Consider the following 25,201-nt stretch of genomic DNA (forward strand, 5'->3'; position numbering starts at 1 on the left):
TTCGGCAGTCAGCAGACCCTCACGCGTCACCTATCTGTGCACACAGGTGAGAACTCACAGCCCACCCACCTCAGGAACCCTATGCCCACACTTCACCATTCCGGCCAGGTACGGCACTACCAGGGTCTTTGTTATTTTTCACTGCACACACACACAACACTGTGCTCCCACAATTCCCATAACATACTTGTAAGCAGAACAACCGCAGTGTGGTTTTCTGGGCGGCAGTGTAGTATAATGGGTAAGGAGATGGTAACCTAAAGGTCACAGGTTCAATTCCTGGGTAGGACACTGCCATTGTACCCTTGAGAAAGGTATTTAACCTGCATATATCCAGCTGTGTAAATCGATGTAAATTAAATGTAATGTAAAAGTTGTGTAAGTCGCTCTGGATAAGAGCGTCTGCAAATGCCTGTAAAGTAAAGTGTAGTATGATAGTGTAGTAAATTGACTGCATTTATATAGCGCTTTTATCCAAAGCGCTTTACAATTGATGCCTCTCATTCACCAGAGCAGTTAGAGGTTAGGTGTCTTGCTCAGGGACACTTCGACACGCCCAGAGCGGGGATCGAACCAGCAACTTTCCGACTGCCAGACGACCGCTCTTAACTCCTGAGCTATGTTGCCCCTATTTGTAGTATTTGGTGGCTCAGTGGTGCTGTGGATAGCACTGTTGCCTCGCAAGAAGGAGGTTCTGCGTTTGAGTTCTGGCTGGCTGGATCCTCTCTGCATGAGTTTGCGAGTTCTCCCTGTGTACGCGCGGGTTTCCTCTGGGTACTCTGGTTTCCTCCCACTGTCCAAAGACATGTAGGCTACAGGGCTCTCTTCCAAAAGGGATGTCAATCTCAATGTGACTACACTGGTTAAATAAGAACATTTCACAATCAAATTAAATTGAATTAAAATAATGGTTAGGGCACTGGGCTTGTGACCTATAGGTTACAGGTTCAAGTTCCACACTGCCGCTGTACTCTTGAGCAAGGTACTTGAACTGCTTCAGTACATATCCAGCTCTATAAATGGATACTATGAAAAAAATACAAAAGTTGGATCTGGATAAGAGCATCTGCTAAATGCCACTAATGCAATGTAGGTTTACTCACCTTGACTCAGGAACTGTGTAAGTGTAAAGGAGACCATCATTCAGAGCTGGCAGTGTATGCTCATTCGGCTTGACTTGTGTCTCGGAACATAAAGACACTTCTGCCTAATGCTCGTGCAATTCTGTTCCTGTTTGTCGTTTGTTGGCTATAAAGTAAATAGACTGAATTACCTCACCATTAAAGTGATTGCTTTAAATCACCACTGTTGGCAAAAGAGCGCTCCAGCTTTAATGTGTTTTTGGAAGGTGGTCCGCGAGAAAGGCAGCACACGGGCACAGTTCCGACCGCTTCGACGTGCTCTGTGTCGGACCGCGCTGTGGTCACGCAGGCTGTCCCGAATCTCGCTGGCTTCGTCTCAGGTCACATGGGCTGTCTCATTAGCATGCGAGCTCTGTCTGAGATAACATGCGGCTAGTCTTTTACAGTACCGTGTCTCTGCCTCAAAAACAAAACACACACGGTTGTCTCAAATCGCGTAGGGCAGGGCTGCCCGACCCTGTCCCTGGAGACGCACAGTCCTGTAGCTTTTCACTCCGACCCTAACAACGCACAACTCGTTCAACAGCTGGAGGTCTCGTTGAGCTGCTAATTAATAGAATCAGGTGTATCAAAATAGAGTGGAGGTGAAAACCTGCGGCATGGTAGATCTCCAGAAACAGGGTCAGGCGGCCCTGAAATGGGGCAGGCTCACGCTCAAATCGCACAAATGAAAATAAACCGACCCTGCCACAGCGCAGGGGCCAGAGCTGGGGGAATGTCACTGATGTCATTTCCTGTTATTACAGGGCAACTGCTGTAGGCGCCTGGGTCCTGTGGTTTGAAACATTTTTTTTTTTCCAGTTAAGAGACCTGCTTTGACCCAGTTTGGTTCAGGTCCATTTAGAGACCTGAACCAAATTTGTAAACGGTGCCCTCTCCCGGTGGTGCCAGGAGTCACAGAGCGCTGCTGTTTTTCGATGTTGCAGAGGAGAAGTACAGGTGTCCCCTGTGCCCGTACGCGGCCAAGTGCAGAACCAGCCTCAAACGGCACCTCGTCATCCACTCAGCCGAGCTCGGGAACGCCAACGCTGACGATGACATCACGGCCGCGAACACGGAGAAGAGCCAACACAGCAACTGCCCCTATTACTACAGGTGTGTGCTACCCACTACACTTACTGTACACGCACCTGCACAAGCACATGCATATACATACAAACTCCCCCACCCCCTTGTTTCTGTATGTTCCCAATGCCTGTCTTTAAACTGTCAGTGTCGTTCGCTTTAACATCAGAAGTGAGTGATTTAATGAGATATCCTCTTTGCGTTTAGATGAACTTTCACAAGTCGCTTACCCCTAAACAGATTAAATCGTTTGCTTCTCCTGGAGCCCCTCATTAAAGTAGAGCTGAGAACAGCCTGTGTGCGGAGTGGAATGCTAGGTCAGTCCTCTCTCTCTGCCGGGTATTGCAGAGAGGTGTTCCCCCATCTGTTCCGGTCCACAGCTGAGCTCGAATGCCTGAGTGCGTGTGTGTGTGTTTGTGTTTGTGTTTGTACGTGTTTACGTGTGTTTGTGTCTGCGTGGATTTATGTGTATATGGGTCTGTGTGTATTTGTGTTTGTGTGCGTCTGTGTGTGTATATATGTCTGTGCGTGTTTGTGCTTATGCCTGCCTGTGGGCATATTGTGTGTGTGTGCACGCACGTGTGTGTTTGTGTGCGTGTGCATGCGTGCGTGTGTGTGTGTGCGTGGGTGTATGAATGTACATGTATTTGGTGTGTGTGTGAATACCCATTAACGTGTATGTACTTGTCGTGTGTCCATTTGTGTGTTGATGCGTACACGCACGTGCGTTTCTGTCGTCGGGGTGTTGTTTGCGTAACCCGGTTCTCCCCCCCCCAGCTGCCTGATGTGCGGCTTCCAGACGGAGCGGAACGCTCAGTTCGTCAGTCACATGTCCCTGCACATGGACCGCGAGCAGTGGATGTTCTCCCTCTGCTGCACCGCCTGCGACTTCGTGTGCGGCGACGAGGTGGAGATGAAGGCTCACGCCAACGCGGGCGGCCACGCGGGTGAGTCGCTGCCCGCCGACCGCGCCGACCGCCGTTCCCTAAATCCTGCCCGGTGCTCTCGCGCCCAGCGCAGGTTTATGTGGCCGGCCGGAGCGGCGCTTGCCCTGTGAACTGAACCGTTCAATCGAGCTTCGCTTACGGCACCTTTTTAATAGAAAGAAAGATCACCGTACAGTACAGTAAAAATGTCCCCGCAGAGAGTTGAAACTATATTATCTTAGAACTATGGGAGTTTTTGTACCATGTACTTATGGACTAATATCAGAAGAATAATACACATAGTTCAGGTAAAGACTACCTGAAAGGCTTAGTAAAGTTTGCAATTATGCAGCGCTAAAATTACATTCTGTGGATTCATTAAATTTGGCGAGAACCTGAAGTGAAGGGGTCATTTGGGAGTGAGTAAACTGCAGCGGGTGTTATAAATGATAATTTGTGTAATTAATGCTAATTAGCGAGTGATACGCCGCAGTCTCTGCTCTCAGCGGTTTCTAAGGGCGACGCGGGGACGTGAGTGGCTGACCGTGTGTGCCTCTGCCCCAGGCCCGCCCCCGAGGAGCCCCCTGAGCGAGACCAAGAGCCCGTCCTCGTCCCTGTCCACCCTCAGCGACTCCGTCAACAGCTCCGAGCCCGGCGAGCCCGCGGCCCCGCCCTCCTCCGCCAGCAGCCAATCCAGCTCCGGCAGCCTGTCGGGGTCGGGCGCCAAGGAGAGGCCGGAGAAAGGCGGCGGTGCGGAAGGTGAGCGTCGCCTAGCCCCGCCCCGCCCTGCCCGGTCCTGCCCCACCCGGCCCCTGCCACTTCCCCACCCGACACGGCGGCCGCACGCCCCCCAGCCTCACCCCCCTGCCGTCTCTCCGCAGGTTTCGAGTGCGTCTTCTGCACCTTCGCCTGCGAGGCCAAGTCCGTGTACGAGCGCCACCTGCAGGCCCACCTGGTCTCCCGCATGTTCGAGTGCGACGTCTGCCACAAGTTCCTCAAGACGCCCGAGCAGCTCCTGGAGCACAAGAAGTGCCACACCGCCCCCTCTGGTGGACTCAAGTAAGTGCAGCGAGGGCCTGCCCCCCTGCCTTGCCTTGCCTTGCCTTGCCCTGCCCTGCCCTGCCTTGCCCTGCCCTGCCCCGCCCCGCCCTTTCTGACATCACATGCATTTTCTCACATTTTCAGTGCGCCATGTCATGTGATCAGCCTCGCTCCTTCCGCCGCTCTCCGCTAAGCTGTGCGCCTAAGTGGGTGAACTGTGTTTGAAGCCGCATCCCCCGCCCCTCCCCCCCACCCGGAGCTGTTCTTAATATAGAACCCAGCACATACAGTCCTATTTCTCCTCGTCCCTTCTCCCTGTCAGTGTGATGTCCACTGCTGCTGAACCGTAAGGAAGCCGTGTTGCTGGAATGTCCCTGGTTGCCCCGGTGATGTACATAACATGATTAATGAAGACTTTACCCCGCACACGCACAAGTTTGGGCGGGAATCGGGGAATTGGCCCATCCAGCTTTTATAAAGATCATGCTTCCTCATTCACAGGCTACCTAAATAGGGACCTCTTGTCCATTGTCAACCATTTAAACTTCACTGTATCAGTAAGTACATACTGTGGGTATATGTTAGGGGTCTGCAGCTGCAGACATGGAAGATCACAGGGTCTGACGGGTTCAGTTTCCACCTAAAACTCAGTAACCAATCGAAACATAAGAAACCAGGTGAAATGAGTTTCCCCGCTTTAACTGATTAAGTTCTGAGTAAGGAGGAAAGCCCGAGGTAGCAGACCCCCTGGTGTGTGCAAGCACAAGCTGTGCTGTTGCAAAGCGAACCGCTGATTCCATCGGTGAAGTGGAGCAGAGGGCAGACGGATTGGAAAACCTCCCCTGTGTAGGACACACGAGCGGAGTCTGACTGGCCGTACTGTGTGTGCTGTCTGCAGCAGCAGGGGGGTGGGGTGGGGGCAGGCGGGAGGGGGGTGCTTGTGTCATATGACCACAGGAAGGTCGACTGTGTCGGAAGCCTCGTCTGTCAGTGAACTTGGAGTGGCCCTGCTGGTCTGTTTACCGTCTTACTGCGCACTGTGGTGGTGTCCAGGGGACTGGACACATACAAACTGCATGTGTGTTCCATATGTCTCCATGCCCAGGGGGGCTCTGTGCCTGGCATATCGCTGTATCTGCATATGATTCCGCTTGGCATATTATCATGCCCTACATATATCTACACCTCTTATATTATCATGCCCAAAGTCAGGCTTTCCCCTCTCACTAAGAGACTTGAACCTCTTTAACTCACTGTGGTGACATCTTTTTACATATTTTTTCATACACACCTGAAGAATGAAAAAAAAAATGAGTTCACTGTAATAGATTTTACTGTTTTTATGCTGGTTCATGGTAGACCATAAATATATACACACTGCCATGCTGAGGAGTGGGGGGGAGCAATGGTATAAGGAAAGAGGAGGGTCACTGTGTGGTGATGTCACAGGTGGAAGGGGAGGGGCAGTGTATTGTGAGGTCACATTGGAATGTGGTCAGGGACTGGTGATGTCTCTAGAGAAAGGGGAGGAACAGTGTATTGTGATGTCACAAAGTATTGCCACATGGTTCACAATGTTCACATGGTTATAGCATTCAGTATGCTGCAGAAATGACTGCATGAACTATTCTAAACCACAAATTACATATATCAGCTACAATCACTATTTTAATTTAGAAAAGGTGGGCCGTGCTATTACAATAACAAAAATTTGTACTAACATTGTTGCCCGTACCCTGCATGTTAATAATCAACAATTTTAGTAAATGTGTTAGCTTGAATAAATATAGTAACACAAGCCCTTTAATTTTCTTGCAAACCTCTTAGGTGTGATTACTGCAGAGCAACAAAGAAGGGAATAATATAATATAAAAGTAAAAGGGCTTTACTGAGCAAAGAAATGATCCAAGGGACAGAGTTTCCTTTGAAAAAATGTAATATTCAGTATGATATATATGCCTATAAAATGAAATATTTTAAGAAGATCAGAAAAGATATTCCAACACTTCCCTGTATATGGACAAATATAAAAACGATTGCTACATTTGGATCACATTTTTTATTAATTTCTGTGAAATATATTTAGGATTATATTTATAATATCATTTATAATAATATTTCAGTATACTCCATATTCATAGGGGTTCTACTGTCAGGTCTGAGAGGTCCTGGGCTGAGGGGAGCAGGGAGCAGTAGGGAGCTGAGTGTGCTCCTTCTGCAGTTTGGAGGTGGCTTAGGAGACCAGGCCTCCTTTCTCTGTAGTTTAGAGGTGGGATAGAGGGCAGCTTCCCCTCTCTGTGCAGTGAGGGAGGTGGGACAGCGGGTGAGGCCTATTTTCTCTGCGGTGTGGCAGGGGGCCGCAGAAAGCAGGTTTTCCCCTCCCTCAGGTGCGGAGGCGGGGCGGGAGGCGGGGTTAGAGGCGGGCCAGGAGGCGGGGCCTTCACCATCGGTTTCTGAGGTGATTCTGTTCTGCAGGGTTTGTGAAGCGCTTTGGGGCCCTGAGCAGATGAAAGCTGCTATTTAAATGTAAGTGCCATTCATTTATTCATTTACCTTCATATGAGCGACCCAGCAAAAAGCCAGCACTTTCGCAACAAGCACTACCATTCTTGAGTCTCAGCTCTCCTTCCCCCCCCCCCACCACCCCCCACCCCCCCATCCTTCTGTGTGCTGGGCTGAGGTTTGCACCTGTGTGTATGTGTCTCCTCCCCTCCCCCCCCCTCCGGCCCCCCCGTCCCTTTAACCCGGTGGGCTGTCTGTGTCCCCCCCTCAGGTGCCCCCTCTGCGCGTACTCCACCAGCCAGCCGGCCGCCCTGGACGGGCACCTGAAGACGCACTGCGAGTCGCGGTTCAGGTGCCGGATCTGCCAGGCGGCGGAGAGCAGCCAGGCGGCCCTGGACCGCCACGTGCGCGGGCACCGGCTGGGCGGCCACTACCGGTGCGAGCAGTGCGGCTACGCCTCCAAGACGGCCAACAAGCTGATCGAGCACGTGCGCGTGCACACGGGCGAGCGGCCCTACCGCTGCGACCGCTGCGGCTACTGCTGCCGGCGCAAGGACAACCTGAGCCTGCACAAGAGGCTGAAGCACGGCCAGCAGCCGCTGCGCTGCCCCCACTGCGCCTTCTCCTCCGCCAACCCCTGCGTCTTCAGCAGGCACGCCCGGAAGCACCGGGGCGGGGCCGGGGGCGGGGGAGGGGGCCGGGCGGCCTTCGGGGGGTGGGAGCTGAAGGGCGGGGGCGGGGCCGTGTTCGGGGGGCGGGACTGCGAGAGCGGGGGCGGGGCCTGCAGTCCCCTCCTCAGCATGTCGGCCTCCCTGGCCCTGCAGTCGGTGGCGCTGTCCGTCACCAGCCGGCAGCAGGGCTCCTCCTCGCCGCTGGCCTCCTTGCTCTACCCGGCGCCCAACGGCCGCTCCCTCCCCTCCCTCTCCCCCTTCCCCTCCCTCTCCTCGCAGTACGAGCGGTACAGGACCTGCGACCCCGCCCACCTCATCCCCCTGACCACGCTCTTCGGCTCTGCCCGCTTCGGGAGGGGCGAGGCGTTCCACGCCCTGTCTCCGCCCCCTTTCCCCAGACCACGCCCTGCCGGCTCCCCGGCCACGCCCTCCCGCTCCCCCACTTCGCTCAAGCACTCGTTCCTGGCTTACCTGGGACTGACGAAAAAGGTCCAGACTGTGTGACCCGCCCATGACAGGAGTAGTGGGGAGACGAGCTGCTCCACTGAGTCCGGAATTTTCCAATCAAGATAACGTAACAAACTGGAGAGATGCTATGCTAGGGGGAAAATTATATATAAATACAACTACGGCTGTATGTGCTTAAAGAATTTATATCAGTGCTGCTTTGAATCTCTCTCTCTTTTCCGTTAAATTATGTTGTTTTTTGGACGTTTTGTACGGTTTTGAATGACAAGCACCCCAACGCTTTATCTGAAAAAGAAAAAGACAAAACGAGACAAGCCCTTCGAATGCTCCATCGTGTGTAAATGTGTCCGTTGCTGAGCGCTAGAAAAGCATGCTTGCGTATGTGCTCCCGTGGTTCAGAAGTCATCGCTGGCTGGAGTTGAAGAACATTCCGGCGTCCAAACCAGCCCGACTGCTGAGCTTTTTAGACTGTTTGTAGAGCTTCGAGCTCAGAACAGGCACCGATACCTCTCTCTGTCTGCTGTCAGAGCAACTCTTTCCTCTCACTTAGTTTGACAGAAATCCTCCCGGCAAAACTCCGCCCTCCTCAGTGGTGGGAGGAGCTCCTGAGGCAGCCATATGCCAGTCAGGCAGACAGAGTCATGAGTGGCTGTCCTGTGAAGATGAATTTGAATTTGGGCACCTCCCCACTCCTGCTTCACCCTATCACTAGTGCTCTTTGGAAGTGTCAGTTTGACAAGTCACTTGGCCCCACCAAAAAAAAAAGAATGTGAATGAATGTACAGTATTGCTTTAAATGCAAATGTGGGCGTGTTGCCAGTGTGGATGAGTTAATTTCACAATAGAGTCCTCTATCAACGGCCTTCCTTGGCTGCCTAATTTTCCTTTGACTTTTCTAAAGGCCTTTTAATCATTCAGAATGAACGATAGGTAACCAACAATATGTAATAGTCATTAATACTAATAAGAGAAAATAACGACTTTCAGTGAAGATGCATAGCAGATGCTGAGAGAGAAGCCTAAGCATTCAATGTGTGTTAGCCCAGTTCCTCAATACCTCTTCCCCATTTGCAGTGGAGGTATGGCAACCCCTTCTGTACGACTCTCTTGGATGCAGGACTGCACTTTAGAACAGTTTGAGATTGAAGAAAAGCACTTAGGCCATCTCTTCCTTTTTTTCGTTCGTCCTCACCCTTAAAAACTCCGCTCTCTTGCAGAGAAGAAGCCTTCTATGGGAGGCCACATGCTGGCGTGTTTTGTTTTCCTGTTAGAAAAAAAAAAGTTGAAGGAAATGCCTGTATAGTGGGGATACAGTTGTGGAGTGGTTCCCTTCTCTTAAAATCTATGTGAAATGAGGAAGTACCATGTATAGAAAGCCCACTTGTAGTTATTGGATCAGTAGTTTGTACAGGTATAGCTTATCCTGGGCACAAATGCTCAGGCTAAAATTTAAAAAGCCAGTTTTGCACAGTGCTTTCTTTTTTTGCACTTTTTTGTATTTGTCCACAAGGAAGTATACATCTTACCCGATACCCGACACCACTCGTAACTGTGTGGATTCGGAAGCAACAGTTATCTCTCATGGTTTGATTATGACGTGCCTCAGTAGAATGGCACTTGTGTTCCCAAGCGATCCAAAGTTGTTCATTATTTGTAAAGGGATTATTTGCGCCTATGTCAATTGTTTTCTTTTACTCTTTTCTTAATGATTTGTAATTGTGGGTTTAGAGACCAAATGTAAATGTACTGGGTCATTATGGTTAAATCTGATTGGTCCCGAACTGGATAAAGGGGTCAGCGGTGGTGTCCTGTAAATGAACAGCCTGACTTTGCTGTGCCCCACCTTATGGGCTGTTGTCAATCGTATCTTTTATACTCTAGTGCCACCTGGTGGAAGAGAGCGGCCTAGCGCCAGTAAGAGTGGGTCAGACTCACGTTTAGTGTCTACTCGATACCTGTTAGGTTGCCTTTGAATATTGTTTAATCTTACAATATAACACGACAGAGGTTTTACACAGACTTCCATGTGTGAAGGCGGGCGTTCCAGAATTTGGTGAGCGCTTAGCTCAGCTCTTGTTTGCCTAAATGTGACTACCTTTAGCACTTCCGAACATGCATGCTATTGCAAGCTACCGCTCTTAGCACTTACATTTTCTAAGCTTACTTTGTCGTTTATTTTTCTGTCTTCTTTTGCAGTCATCGCTGCATTCTCTCCAATTTTCTTCAGATATCTCCAGTTGGAGGTTTTCTGTATTTTATTTCTCCGTTTATTTCTGATTCAAGTTCCTTCTTTTTGGAATAGTTTTTTTTTTTTGGCACTCTGTAAAATTGATATGTGCTGTATAAAGCTTTTTTATGACTTCATCATTAAGGCTGTACAGGGTTCTTTGTGGAAGTAACTGGTAATTAGATCATTTGTACTTATTTTGTTTTGTATCGTTTGTTTGGCATTGTTTTATGTTATGATTGCCAGTTTCCAATGTTAACATTTGAAAGTAAAGCTTACATCAAATATTACAAAACTTCTCTTGTCTTCTGTACACTTGATATTTTAAGATAAATTACAGCTTCATACTAATATTTTTGTGTCTCTGTTGAGGTTAAGAAGCAGCATTATTGAATTGCGTTCTTCTCCCAAATGCATAAAATGATAGGTTTCTGCAAAGCAAATGTTCATATACTGTAGAGATGGCCAATTTGAAACATATATCCCTACTGTCTAGGATACAGACTGGTGATAAATCATGTAATGTGGTTTTTTTTTTTTTTTAACTGATCCCAGATCTGTAAGCTTGGAAAAGCACATGGAGGTATCTGGTATCAGTCACCAGCAAGCGTGGGTATCGCTGATCTGTGGTCAGTGGGACGGTAGTGACAGCTGCAGCCTGCCTTTCCCCAGCCAAAGGTCAGGCTTGGCTAATGGAAACAGATGAAGCAGAGAGAAGGTGTTTGCAGACATTAGGGGAGCCATTTATCACCTGGGTTTGGGGGTTTTCCCCCCTCTAATCGGCCATCTCCCGCGGCCTGCTCGGGCTCCTGCGATGAGGAGAAGATGGCTGACCGCGCACACGCTCCCGCTCACCCCCCGACCGCACGTTTCACGTTCCTGTCACCCTGCCACTAATGTGTGTCACCAGTGACCCCTCTGTAAAGTGTCCAGCAGAGGCAGGCACTCTGTATTATTGCTGTGTGTGTGTGTGTGCGTGTGTGTGTGTGCGCGCAACACTGCCTACAGCTTTGGCCCAGTTAGGGAGATTTGTGTTTCAGGAAGACTGCACACCTCCAGCTTCAAGTGCTAATGATGCTGCTCCTCTCTCTCTATCTGGTTTAAATCTGAAGGCTGATGAGATTATAGCACCAAAGATTTTTTTGTTTGTTTCAGATTTCTGGGAACAATTTCCTCTGTCAGAAAAAAAACACTCCAGCTGAACTGATGATTGGTGTGAAGTTTACTTTCTTTTTGCTTTGATCGATTCAACACTTGGATCAAATGACAGGAGACATCATTAACCAGACTGTGGTGCGTCACCCGAAAAAAAGTCTTCACAAAACTTTTAAATCCACAAAGCAGTGAAGAAGAGCCAGCACTGAAAAAGATGCTTTGCCAGAGGGGAAAAATGGTATGTCGAAAGGAGGCTCAGAAGCACGAAATGCAGTCTTTCAGGAATAACATCTGTTCACATCCGCAGACCTGTCACACGCATGTGGAGTGATGCATATTTATGCCCTGTAAGAATTCCATGAGCACTAAAGAGTATCACCAGCGGGCTCACAGCACATGTCACCAAAATGGAACACTGATGTCAGTGATTAATGTGGGAGGGGCCTGGTCCTCCGACACCTTCCCGTCAATGAACAGAGCTGGAAACGGTCTCCGTGTTGTACCAGCACTGCAGATTTCATTTTCAAAATAATTTTTGAGTCCCCTTACAATATTCTGAATCTGCGGTTTCTTATTCTTCATCCATTTTCTGTAGAAACCATAAGTAAATGCAAAAAAGAAAAATTCTCACTGTTGGAATTAAGTTAAACTTTTGTGTCTAGTTCATCATGCCTGCCTGTTTCTTTATATATGCATAATTACAATTTTCCCAATAGAAAATTCTACAATTTCAACATCACGGAAAAGTAGGTAGGGAGACTTAGCCTACAGCACCCTCTTGTGATAACATGAAGGTATTTTTATTCACATCAGAAATTCAGGGTCTTAACTGAGTTTAATTACATTATTTATATTCAGAATGAAAAATGTATTTCTATATCCACGTGTTTTTTTCTGAAAATAATTGCTTAGTGCACTGCTGACAGATTTTTGTGAATCATTGTATATAGCCTTTATCCCTTGTAGACCAATAAACAATGAGTTTTCAGTGTAGTGTGTATGCACAAGATCACCATGACAACATTGTTTCACACAGAAATTATTTTAGGTAATCTGAATCATCATACAGATGAAATCTCCCACTCCAGCACAAGTGAGTAGCTGTTCTGAAATCCAACGATAGTTTTCACATATAAAGAAACAGGCTTAGAAAAATACAAAAACAAAGTCTGATAAGTAAACTATTTGGATCAGTTTTCATTAAATTGCACCTTTTAGAATGAAATTCGCCTCACAGCAAGAAGGTTGTGGGTTCAAATCCAGCCTGGGCCTTTCTGCGTGGAGTTTGCAGGTTCTCCCATTGTCTCTGGTTTCCTCCCACAGTGGAAAGGGTAGGCTGTTTTCCTGTGAACTGAAGGGGGTAACATCGGCCTACATGATTTGTTCGTACATTGAATATCTTCCACTGAAATGTTTCTAGAGCCAATCCTTCAATCGCCATATCCACAGCCACAGATTAGCGGTTCCAGTCTCCCCCTAGTGTTCACTCATGATACGCGCTAGGACAAAAGTGCACACATGTGTGCACAGAAATGTACAAGCACACCTACAAATATCTAGCAACAAGCTTTTCTTGCTTTTAAAAGAAAGTCAGTAGTTTATTTCATTAATGCACATGAACATGATTAAATTAATATCAATAATGGAATGCTCAAACTTGAAGAATGTGTTCTCACACACATCGAGCCTTAAAGGTTTGGAAAGCAGAAGTCCACATACGTGCACTTTGCGAGAGGAGGAACTTTCCTGCAGGTTGAAAACACAGTGCTATTTGTGTCAGTAAGAAAAACACTCCTATTGCAGAACATACAACATAAAATCATCTTAAGGCTGTTTCTTACAGACGGAACTTAGTGCTCAACATTCAAAATGATTGCAACCTATCACACAGAATGAAACTAGCTTCTTTTGTAGACATTTCAGGAGAAAAACAATTACAGCACAGTCAAATCACCAAGACACAAGGTTTCAGTCTATACAGAATATTCCCACAGTGGCATGTAACTACAACTGAAATTAATACATAAAAAACAGCATGTTAAAAAAATCAAGTCAAACATCTATGGGCACTTCTTTGATTTGGCCTTACACATTTACACACTTACAATAAAAAATAAAATGTTTTTAGATAAAAAATCATAATAATGACTATTTGCAACCAATGTACAGTAACTAATTTGTAAGGACCAGCGTGCGTCATTTTCTACAAAAAGCAATCAGTCCCTTAAAACTCTCACATAACCACATACACACAGCACATTTGTAGAATGTATTGGTATGTTTTGGTTTCTTTCTTAAGGTCAGTGAATAGCATGGTCATGATTCCTTTGTACGCATTGTCCATAATAAGATATCATTCATTCAGAGTTTCATTATTATTATCACCATGCTGTGGAGAGGCAGTGCCCTTCATCGTGAAGCAGTTTTGAATTTCAAAGGTGAATTTCTAAAGATGTCGAAAACGCAGGCAGGGATGAATGCTTTGGCGATATTTTGTTCCATTTCTTGTTCTTTAAATAATTAGTCAATGATTCAAGTGTACTGTAGAGTACAACTGATATGTTTAGAGTACACATGGAAATCAAATAAAACATACATCCACTTCATATAACTGCTTGGCAAGCATTAAAAAAATGAAACAGTATCCCCATTGAACTCTATCACATACCGATTTGAAAAGCTACGTATGACAGGAGATGAGTTTGCCATTTACATTACCACCCAATAAGCGTAAACACATAGTTTGTCCTTGCTTGTTGTCCATGATGCTCTTTTAATCAAAACCATCCAGTATTTTGTGTAAATGGAAATAGTCACATAACTTTATTTCTTAAAAAAATTGACCAATTAAATTAACACACACTGACCCCAATGTAACTGTATATTGAGCGAAAAGAACATTTGTCTATGTCCATTTTATCATGTGCATGTTGAATGTAAGTGCATGTAGCAAGCATCCAGCTTTAAAGATAATCGGTAACAAAGATGATCACTGCAAAATAAAGACAACTGTGTGCTTCAACCCCCAGCAGATATAGCTTACAGACAGGCAGGTCTTCACTGCACAGAGTTCACTTCCACATCATGCATATACTCCCTTACATGACGGAACGACCTGTAAGCCATCCCACAGAAAAACAACAGCACTTCATGCACATCAACATAAAGGACACAGGTGGCAACATTGTGGGTTCATGCTTGAAAATTACTCTGACAATCCAGGGGGTTCCAGCGATGAATATTCAGTCAGCGACGCAAGAACAATTTCACACAAGTTTATCACGAGAACTCTGCAAATAAAGCTTCACTGACAACATCGGTGGTGACAATGTGTCCAGTTCACACCAGTTCTGCAAACAGAATCATGACAGTGAATGTCCTGTACCCAGGGGCATGTTCACTTTTTGACCTTTGACCTAAAACTCAAAAGCTACCATACCTATTTTCTGAATACATGCTATAGTACAAGTAGAATTAGCATCCCCTTTTGAACTCCTTTAAGATATAACATTTCAGCTTCACATACATTTTACTTGAAAGTGTCATGGCAATAAATATGGGGACCAATAATAATAACGATTGCATATTTGGGCATTATCCTTTCTTCTTCAGAAGAATTATTAAATAATAGAAAACCTCTGCACTGCATGAGCCTGCAGGTTTTCTGAGGCTCTGGGGGGGTCGGGGGGGGTGTCAATCGCTGTGAGAAGGCATCAGAACATTACCAAACGCAAGAAGATATAGTCTCCTGTGTCCTTCATCCAATCACAGAAGATGAGAGTCTGTCCGCTTCTCGGCACGGCCTGCATGTGCGCCATATTACTGACACGGAGCATGAGGAGGAGGCGGGGTCTCATTGGGAAGTGGGCGGGTCAAGTGCGAGGCCACAGTGTTGTAGTTCAGGGGGGAGGGGCCAGGGTGACCCCACATGGCACAAGGATGGCAGTCTGGACAGGCGAGTGCACAGTGACGCGTGGCTCCAGGAAGTGTGTGGGACGGCAGGAGTGTGGTAGGAGGGGACGGGGGGGTGGGGTCACTGAAGGTAGCGGTACACTTTAAAGCAGTGGTTCCCTGAATCGGCGACCACCACGTGGCCGTCCGAGGTGAGCGCCAGGCCCTGGGGCCCATAGAGGGGGTCCGCTGACGTGTTGATGTAGGAGAGGAAGGACCCGCTGCCATCAAACACCTGCCCAAAATAAAGCACAAAAAATGCTTGCATAAGCTCCTCCTACACTCCTCCTGAGGTTCATTAGTTAACATCCATTCTTTCCACATTCTCACACTGAGGGTTATCAATCCTATTCTTGCAGGCGGTGGGTGGAGAGGAATTTATTCATGTTTAAAATGATTAATTTATCTATGATAACTCATAAAATGTGTACACTTGACAATTAAAGGGAGTAAATGAAAAAAAGGCAATTAACCCATGTTAGGTGATACAAGTAAACTGTCTGTTTATTATAGGGTGGCAGTAGGCATGTAAGCACACAGTTTCTATACAGGCAGTCAGTGAACAAATAATTCTGGCTACAGCCGACTGCACCCTTTTGTTTGCAGTAATGAGTATGCACCAATAGGGTCCTCCTCATGGCTGCCTAAACAGACGGCACGCTTGTTTCCCCCGACACGGGTCACCAGCCTTTGTTTGTGTGGTTCAGGCCTTTCTGCCACTTTGCAAAGCAGCGCACAATGAATTTGATGGTCAGTGCAAATGGCATTCGGTTAAATATAAATACAAGTACACGAGCCAAGTATACGAGCTGTTAATAAGCATTTCTGCTGCCCTCTGGTCGTTAAATCGAAAGGGAGAAAGGGCGTCCCCGCTTCAGCTCTCACCTGTATCCGACTGTTGCCCCAGTCCGCCACGATGATGTTGCCGTTGGCGTCGACCGCCACGCCCGTGGGGGCGTTGAACTGTCCGTTCCCCTCGCCGTTGGACCCGAACTTCAGCTGGAACTCTCCGTCCGAGTTAAAAACCTGCATCACGCCGTTACGCAGGAAACCAAGCGAAGCACACACTCACTTTGAGCCCCTTAATGTTCAGTATTCAATTCAAATAATTTCCGTCTTTATAACAGTAGCAGGTACGGTAGCGCATTTTCACATTCGGATTTAGAGACAGACAGCTGCTCTGACTGCTGGTACCAATGGCACCCCACCCCTCCACTCAGGCACCTTACCTTCACAGAGTGGTTGTGGAAGTCCGTAACAATGATTTCATTGTTGCTGTTCACAGCAGCAAAGTGAGGGCCTACACACAGACAGAACAGGCAAGAGGGAAGTTAACAGAAGAATAGAATAACAACTCACAAACTGTGCAACAAGTGTTCTCTTTTTTTTAAACACATATTGTGTACCTCGTACCACGCCAATACAATATAAAAAAGAAAACAGTAACAGCACAAGGACCATCCAGCTTTTCTTCGTTAGTTTAAATAATCACTCTGAATAAAGGCTGTCACTTCCTGTAATTCACCATGGCATATAGGTTAAATTCCTTTCATATGAACCAGTGACCCTTGTTGTTGTTCACGTGGCATCTATGTCAATCAATGTTGCAGTTCTGATTTGCCTCAGCACAAGGAAATACTATTTATAAAACAATGAATTAGGTCCATTGTATTCTGTCAGTAGCCGGAAGTAAGAAGACTTGGTGGTCACAGTTCTTTATGCATCTTTATAATGCTTACTTCTCAGTGACCAAAGGGCCAAGAGTATGTCTATAGGGGACTGGATTTGGCCCCTGGACCACCCTGCTCCAGATTCCTGTCCCTCCCCCTGTCTAGCATACAGGTTTACATCCTTTATTGTGCAAAAAATCCTGCCACTAAAAACAGATGGCCCAAGGTAACTAACCATCAGTCCTACTTATCTCACAAATCAAAGCAAGACAGCATATTTATAGCCAACAAATTCCAGTAATTTTTCCACAGTACACTGCGCTTGGGTGAAAGACTAAATCATACAGAGTAGCGTTGTTTTGTAGGTGGAGGAAAGACTGCATCATGCCCGGTGGCTAGTGTTGAAAGTGCAGATTATACCATTGGAAAGCCTTAAGAGAGATTTTGGTAAAGGTTTTCCATGTATACACCTTCTGGGGTCATTACACCATCTCCTATCTTTGCCCTCAAAGTCATTTCTGGTGTAATACACAACAAAAATGTACTGTGACCATGTAGTACTACTGCCAAACTAGGTAGTAGTGTTAGAACTGGCTATGGGCTGCTAAGTCTGCAGAGCTAACATCTTAAAAGGTGACGACACACTGACAAAAAGATGGCGAAAAACATCAACAGAGAACAAATCAATGAATGTGGGGGGACAGGGAGCGGATCCCTGCCGGGTGGAACATGAGTGACAGAGATTGGAGCGAGTGATAGGACAGGAGCGAACAGGAGAGGCGGGTCGAGCGCGCGGTACCTGCAAACTGCTTGTCCCCGTTTCCGCGGCTCCCGAACTTGGTGACCAGCTTGCCGTTGGGCTGGAAGATGAAGACGCAGCAGGACTTGTTGTCCACCACGATGATGTGCCCGTTACGGTCCACGGACACGCCCTTCGGGCCCATCAGCTTGCCCGAGCCGATCTTGGACTGAGGAGAGATGTGCGTTTAAAGAGAAGACATTACAGAAATAAAAAACTGCCAATACAATGAAATAAATTTGATAATGAAGATATTGCTACACTTCAAAATATACATGGACAGTGGTTCCCAACCCAGTTCCAGGATATATATCGTCCTGTATTCACTCCAACCCAAACAAAACAAACCTCACTCAACAGCTAAGAACATTTCTTTGATCTAATTAGTAGAATCCGGTGTGCCAAATCAGGGTTGAAATGAAAACCTACGCGACGGTAGATCTCCAGGAACAGGGTTGGGAACCACTGTATTAGGAGATTTACAAATAACCGTTGCTTAATTGTTCAGATACTACAATACATTTTTTGTACATTTCTTACAGCCTTCAGAAGTTAACATATTCACAATATATTGCAGTATAGTACATTCTCTTCAGATGGTAAGATGAAACAATACAGGGCCAAGTTATTCGAACTAATTCAGGAAACACTGGGCAGCATAGCATAGCTTATTTAATTTGTGTGAGCTAAGGCAGCCAGTATTGTTTCTTGTAACTTGGCCTCATTTTAACATCAATACGTTTAACAGCAGGCCTAGGTTTTGTTTTATTTAATGACTTACAGAGAGTGCTTTGTATGCATGAGTGACTTGGCATTTTTGCACACTGAAAACATGTTTTGTTGAGATGCACTATTTCTTGACACAACCCACAATTCAGAATTGAATCTGGAATGTTGTTGCTGATTTTAACCCCTGAAATACTGATGGATCCCATGCCAGACCAGCTCACCTTGAATTTCCCATCGCTGGAGAATATGCTGACCCACTTGTTGTCGTAGTCAGCGATGATGATGTCACCATTCGGGTGGACAGCAACTCCCGTGGGTCGCTGCAGTTGCCCGGGAGACCGGCCTCGCACCCCAAAACGGTTCTTAAACTGTCCGTCGTTAGAGAAAATCTGCCAGCACACAAACCCAGGCAAGTTCATTACCGATTTATTAGGAATTAGTACACACGAGCACACACGTCTCAGCTTTCAACATGATGTGATTTGAAAACCGCAATTGTCCACCTGCTGCCTTCCCTGAAGCAAAGACAGCCTTTCGACTGAACCAAGGTCAGAACACCAGGTTCTCATTTCATTTCTTGCCAACCGCTCTGTTTCCGTCTCCACAAAAAGACTGATCTCGTCTACAAAAGCAACAGAGCCCCAGACGAGAATTTCACTGCACAAACAAGAACGTCAGGGGAATTTTACCAATTATACTTTTAAAAGATTGATTATGAAAACAGACTTTGTTTATTAACAGACATAGTTTGGTACATCGTTCCTATCTTTTCTCTCCAGTCAAATCTCAGTAAAATTAACAGGAATGAATAATAAACAAATCTTGCTGTTAGTGCGGATACCGAATTGTGAATAAAAAAAAATAGGTTCAAGGGGAAAAAAGTGTTGACAGCAACAGAGTAGGAACATTTTTAATAAGAATTCTACAGTACACAACCTCCATCAGCAGTTTCCTGTGGCAGTGTTCACTGGAGGGAAATTAATGAAATGGACGCAGGGCAAGGATGCACAGAGAAGGACTGTGAGTCATCTCCCTGGAGACCAACTGTTCTCAACAGAGGGGTGCGGTCTCAGCAGCAAGGTCCTGATTGGCTGTGCTGATCTGTGAGGAGTCATTGAGTGCATCTGCATCTATTAGTACAGAGCTGCTATATTTTCACAAGATGGTCCTAGTACTTTGTGCCCTAATCTAAACGCCAAAATTTATCTGAAAAAAATCCAATCTAAAAGGCAGGCTAACCTAATTCATGATCAGGGTCTGGAAAGCAAATTGAGTGAAATTGATCTAGTGCCTCCACAGAGAAACTAGACTACACACATTACCCAAATTACTCATTATCTGGATAATAGGAACCTTTTCAGACATAGAGGGATTCAGTCAGTATTGCTCCTTAACTTTGACTTTAAATGCAAGTATTCTCTCCTTTGTATAAAAATACATAAAATTAATTTGATTAAATATTTGAAGTAATCAATTATTTGTTAAATTATGGACACACCCTTACTGAAATGGAGTATACAGTAATGTTGTAAATTTGAGGATGTTTTTGCAAATATAATTTAAATGCCTTTTGCAGCAGTATAGTATATTGAAATATCTGAAAGTGAAAATGATTTGTATATTTCCTATACATCATGAAGTATTACAATGTCTAAATAATACAATTAATTATTTCAATATACTTCATACAGTCTATATATTTTCAGTTAATTCCAATACCATAAGGGAAATTAATATGATCATTTAACCCAAGTGTTCAGCTGAAATTGAGTTGAAATTTTAAATGAAAACAAAAACAGGATGGGGGGTAGGAATTGCCATGTCTGTCAACAGGCCTACAGTGCCATTTTAAAAGCCCTTACCTGAACACATTGATTGTTACTGTCTGCTATCAAAATCTTTCCAACTGAAGATGCTGCCACGCCCTGGAGATTGGTGAATTCTCCCTTATTTCTTCCCTTAGTTCCTGGAAAACATTCAGGTTATCATGCATACGACATTTTGAACGGAGGAGGTATGCAACGTACAACAACATGAACTCAATTTTAATGTTCAAAGTGCCCATCTATAACAATATTTTATATTAGAATTCAAAAAAGGCCACATGAAAAAGCAAATAGATTGCACAGAATAAAAATCACTGTAGATGTGCTGTAAACTAATGATAAATTAATGGTGGTGTAATCTTTCATTAGTGGTAGTGTTGTCAATCATTAGTGGCAGTGTTGTCAATCACTAGTGGCAGTGTTGTCAATCATTAGCAGCACTGTCGTCAATCATTAGTGGCAGTGTCATCAAAGAACACTGTATCTACCCCACAGAACTGTAATATAGTACAATATAATGTAAACGTGCACACTTTTTGGAAAATATAATGAAAAAGATATTTCACACCACCTTTTTTTAGAACTGCAATATCTGAAATATCAATAAATTGTATGTTTGCCAAGAAATTGTAATGTGTAATGCAATATCCTTTCAGATCTTGATAATATATTTCACTTTAACATATGCTGTAGTACGTTCCTTTTTCGTCTGCGTATCAGAGACAACACTGTACCATAGATACCCATATGCCCAGGTGAGTATCAGCCGTATGAATCAGAGATAACAGGCCCGTAGTTGTATATGGGTGTCAGTGTGAGGTATCTGATGAACAGAGGGTCCAGGGGAAACAAGCGGCGAGGCGACCGCACCGATTCTGAAGATGAGGTCGTCCTCGATGGGGTTCTCTTTCCTCTTGCCGGTGCTGTACATGCTGGCCGGGCGCTTGATGGCCTTCTGCTTGACGTGGCAGCTGCCCGGCGACTTGAGCCGCTTCTTGGCGCCGTCGGAGGTGGGCGAGGCGTCGGCGGACTTGCAGACCTTGAGCCGGAAGGGGCTGCCCTTGATGTGCTGGTCGTAGAGGCGCAGGGAGAGGGTGAAGCTGCCCTCCTTGTGCACGGTGTACAGGTACTCGTACGTCCCGTTCTTGTTGTCCAGGATCTCGCCGTCCGCCACGCTCCCGTCGGGCGTGCAGATCTCCGCCGTCAGGCTGGCGCTGCCCGTCTTGCACAGCTCGCCGTCCTTGTCCTTGGTCGTTATGGTGACGGAGGTGGGCAGGCCCACCACGCACTGGCGCAGGCCCTCGCCGCTGGCCACCGTCTCGTAGGCGATGGCGTTGGTGGTGACGATGGTGCCCAGGTTGTGGATGGACTTCTTGAGGCCCTCGGTCTCGATGAGGAAGTCCAGCTGGTCGTTCTCCTCGGGCTGCAGCGGGTAGTCCTGGCTGGCCAGCTCGCCCAGGCGCTCGCTCATCTGCTTGCGCACCAGCAGGACCTCGGCCTCGGTGCCGTGACTCAGCGCCTGCTCCGTGAAGTTGCAGCTGCTGTTGATGCTGTCCTGCCCCTTCAGCAAGGTGTCCAACTGCGCCTGGAGCACCTGCAACACAGCGCAGCCAGTCAGCAGATTCACATTTACACACATACACACATGCACCCCAAGTCAGCAGATTCACATTTACACACATACACACACACACACACACACACACACACACACACACACACACTGAGTCAGCAGATTCACATTTACACACATATACACACACACAGCACAGTCAGTCAGCAGATTCACATTTACACACATATACAGACTCATACATACTGATTCAGCAGATTCACATTTACACACATAAACACACTGAGCCAGCAGATTCACATTTATACACATATACACACACACACACACACACACACACACACATGTGCAGGCACAGAGGCACACACTGAGTCAGCAAATACACATGTACACAGAGGCCCTAAACATACAGCACTCTGAAAGTGCAAGGGCCCCTTCTGTTAACACAGAGGCACACAGAGGCACACAGTGAGTCAGCAGGACAGGCCCCAAACATAAAGCTCTCTGAAATTGTAGAGAGCTTTACTTGTTTCACAGTACTGTATGTACAGTCATAAAAATACACACACAGGCAAACAAGTCAGCAAATATACAGTGCCTTCCATAATGTTTGGGAAAAAATAATTTTTTTTATTTTTTTCTTGTACTCCACAATTTTAGATTTGTAATCAATTCACGTGTAGTTAAAGTGCAGATTTTCAGCTTTTATTTTGGTTTCACCATGTAGAAATGACGGCACTTTTTATACATGGGAGGTTATGTATAAAATCTGCACTTTAATTACATGTGAACAGTTTGATCCAAATCAAAAATTGTGGAGTACAAGAAAAAATATATATGTCTTTCTCCCAAACATTATGGAGGGCACTGTACATACACACATGCATTCACATACATACATGCGTGCACACACTCATACACACACACACAGGTGCACACACACACACACACACACCCAAGCACACACTGAGTCGGCAAATACACATGTATACACAGGTGCCACACAAAAATGCGCATATGCACACAGACTCAGAAAAACATACATACACACAATCAGTCAACTATAATACACACACACACCCAAGCATGCACACACACACACACACAGACACACAAAACACACAATGCACTTATCTACCCCATAGCTCTAGTGGTGGTTTCTAGTCCCGTAGAATGCACCTTCTGTACATGTAAGTCACTTTGGCTAAAGGTGTATGCTAAATAGCTCATTTGTAATTTGCACACATGCACACACACACACATCAAATACACATATGCACACACAGAACCAGCAAACATACATATAACACTCACAGAATAATTAAATGCACTTATATATGCAGGAACTAAACACTCATACACACACATATATAATCACACATAAACACACACTTTCAACAAAACACACTCACGAAGCCAACTAACACACAAATCATCAAATCTCCACATGCATGCTGTCAAAAAATATGCACAATACGCACACAGCATAATAATTTATGATCCAAATAAAGCATCAGTATAAGGAAGACTTCTGTGGTTAAAGTGCCATTAATGCTGTCTTTGCAGAGCACTGATGATGACAAGACAAAAATAGAAATGCAAGACACTCCATTAAAAACACATGTAAAGACAAGCGTGGATAAATGGTTTCACAGGGTACGTCAATATTACAGGAGACAGGCAATCCCCTGCTCTGGCAGCAGAGGCTAACCAACAACAAACAGACTCACATAAACCAGGCCTCTTCTGAACTCGGTCAAGCAGAAAGCAGCACACAACCGGCGCAGCTAACGTTCCACGTATGGTCCGGCTAAGAGAAACACGGCAGGGAAAATCTGCTCTGCCACCACGCTCTCCCTGAACAGTGAAATTCCCAGCAGAGAGCACACCCTCTGCAGAGAGGACGTGTCCACCTCCTGCAGTCTGTCATTTTCCCATGTGACCACGTGGCTCCGCCCCCCGTCCGGCCAGGCCCACGCTAGAGGCCCGGCACGCACGATTGGCTCTCTCGCTGGGCGTTACAGCAAGCTCTGTTACAGCAATAGTTCCCCTATCCATCTTTCAGTTAATCATTAATCAGGAATGGGCCGGGTAAGGGGCTAGCACTACCTCAGGGGTTGAGGCTGTGGAATGGCAGACTATTCATTTTGTCACATTTTCCAAAGAATCTGTGTGCAAGCAAGACTGTCACACTGCAACACAAAGGAATATGCATGCCTCATGTAAGGCTTACGAAACTTTCACAAAAATTGGCAATTATGCAGGTTTGAGATACTCTGGTAAACCAGGAATATAAGCTAAAATTAAAAAGCATAAATTAATAATTTAATTATTTGGAAATGCTCAGTTCCATTCATCTAAAAAAAATCTCCAGAGAACAGCATGACAACTTTTCCATTCACTGATTCAACTGAATCAATTCTATCGCCTGAATTGAAATGGACCTGAGCCCAACTCTGCGCTCAATGCCCACTGCATGGCAGAAAACTACTTTCAGACAGAGTGCGGGACACTACCAATGCGGGACACTAATGAGTGAGAACGGTCCTTACTCTCTGCTTTACCCCTTCTGCAGACCGCAGAGGACCGCTCTCTACGCACATGTGCTACCGCGTTCAGACCGCTGTTTACCGTGAGCAGTTTGAGTTTGCGGTTCAAGTTTGCGGTTGGCCCTCACCTTCTGTTTCAGACCGTAGTTGACCTCCAGCTCCATGAGCAGCACGCTCTTGCGCACGTTGAGCGTCTTCTGCAGCTCATCGAATGCGGCGTGGATGTCCTCCTCAATGGACGACTTCTGATTGGTCAGCTGCTGCAGGATCTCCGACAGGACCTGCAGGGCCGAGTCGATCTCTGGTAGCCTGCACACGCGGCACGGGGACGCGGGGGAGGCTAAGATTACTACCGCCTCAATCTCCAAACTCAGAGATTACTACTGTACAGGTACATCGTCATTATACAGTCTGCCCATGTTAGTATATAAAGTGAGACACCAGTGTAAACAGTGATTTTCTGCCTTATTTACTTAACTCTCATATAACATCCATAAAACTCAGTTGTAGGTTTATGGATCACAGTATTTGCATATCGCACTGTTGCTTTATTCAACATTATCAAATGTTAAAAGTTCTAACTGCCCTAGTGTATTTAAATGATTTTAAAATTGTTCATGAGAAGGACTACAATTCCCAGCAGGACTTGAAAAGTGACAGAGTTGCATCTCTCTAATCTGCAAATGCAGCACTGATCATAGTTTTGAGTGTTGACTAGTCTGACCATAAAGTTTTCCTCGAGTTAGTTGTGATTTAATGAAGGTGACACACCCATGTGCTCTGGGTGACTCATGGCACATTGTGTTTGTGTGTGCGTGTGAATGTGCTTATGGTTGTGTGCGTATGTGCTCACGTGTGTGTATGTGGCTGTGTGCATTTGTGGTTGTGTGTGTGTCCATGTGTGTGT

At 46.0% G+C, this 25,201-nt stretch overlaps 2 protein-coding genes across 9 annotated transcripts in view; one reads left to right on the forward strand and one right to left on the reverse strand.

Annotated features, from left to right (window-relative positions):
- Positions 1-8,121, forward strand: part of LOC135254795 (zinc finger protein 827-like) — a 41,462-nt gene extending 33,341 nt beyond the window's left edge. The window contains exons 9-14 of the mRNA XM_064335299.1: positions 1-46; positions 2,069-2,237; positions 2,985-3,154; positions 3,698-3,892; positions 4,015-4,192; positions 6,948-8,121. The exon at positions 1-46 is cut by the window's left edge and continues 92 nt beyond it. Coding sequence (XP_064191369.1) covers positions 1-46; positions 2,069-2,237; positions 2,985-3,154; positions 3,698-3,892; positions 4,015-4,192; positions 6,948-7,851 — 1,662 coding nt within the window. The 3' untranslated portion in view covers positions 7,852-8,121. The remainder of the gene's footprint in view (positions 47-2,068; positions 2,238-2,984; positions 3,155-3,697; positions 3,893-4,014; positions 4,193-6,947) is intronic.
- Positions 8,122-12,765: 4,644 nt separating this feature from the next.
- trim2a (tripartite motif containing 2a) overlaps positions 12,766-25,201 on the reverse strand; it is a 45,211-nt gene continuing 32,775 nt past the window's right edge. For 6 of the 8 annotated variants that reach the window (XM_064335302.1, XM_064335301.1, XM_064335303.1 and 3 more), the window contains 8 exons: positions 24,423-24,603; positions 21,043-21,766; positions 20,209-20,312; positions 18,568-18,735; positions 17,618-17,786; positions 16,378-16,448; positions 16,034-16,174; positions 12,766-15,383 (listed from right to left, as the gene is read on the reverse strand). In XM_064335302.1, coding sequence (XP_064191372.1) covers positions 15,231-15,383; positions 16,034-16,174; positions 16,378-16,448; positions 17,618-17,786; positions 18,568-18,735; positions 20,209-20,312; positions 21,043-21,766; positions 24,423-24,603 — 1,711 coding nt within the window. In that variant the 3' untranslated portion in view covers positions 12,766-15,230. The remainder of the gene's footprint in view (positions 15,384-16,033; positions 16,175-16,377; positions 16,449-17,617; positions 17,787-18,567; positions 18,736-20,208; positions 20,313-21,042; positions 21,767-24,422; positions 24,604-25,201) is intronic. The other 2 variants (XR_010329963.1, XR_010329964.1) reach the window with 2 other exon arrangements.

The sequence above is a fragment of the Anguilla rostrata genome, chromosome 5 (assembly GCF_018555375.3).
Source record: "Anguilla rostrata isolate EN2019 chromosome 5, ASM1855537v3, whole genome shotgun sequence".
NCBI classification, from domain to species: Eukaryota; Metazoa; Chordata; class Actinopteri; order Anguilliformes; family Anguillidae; genus Anguilla; species Anguilla rostrata.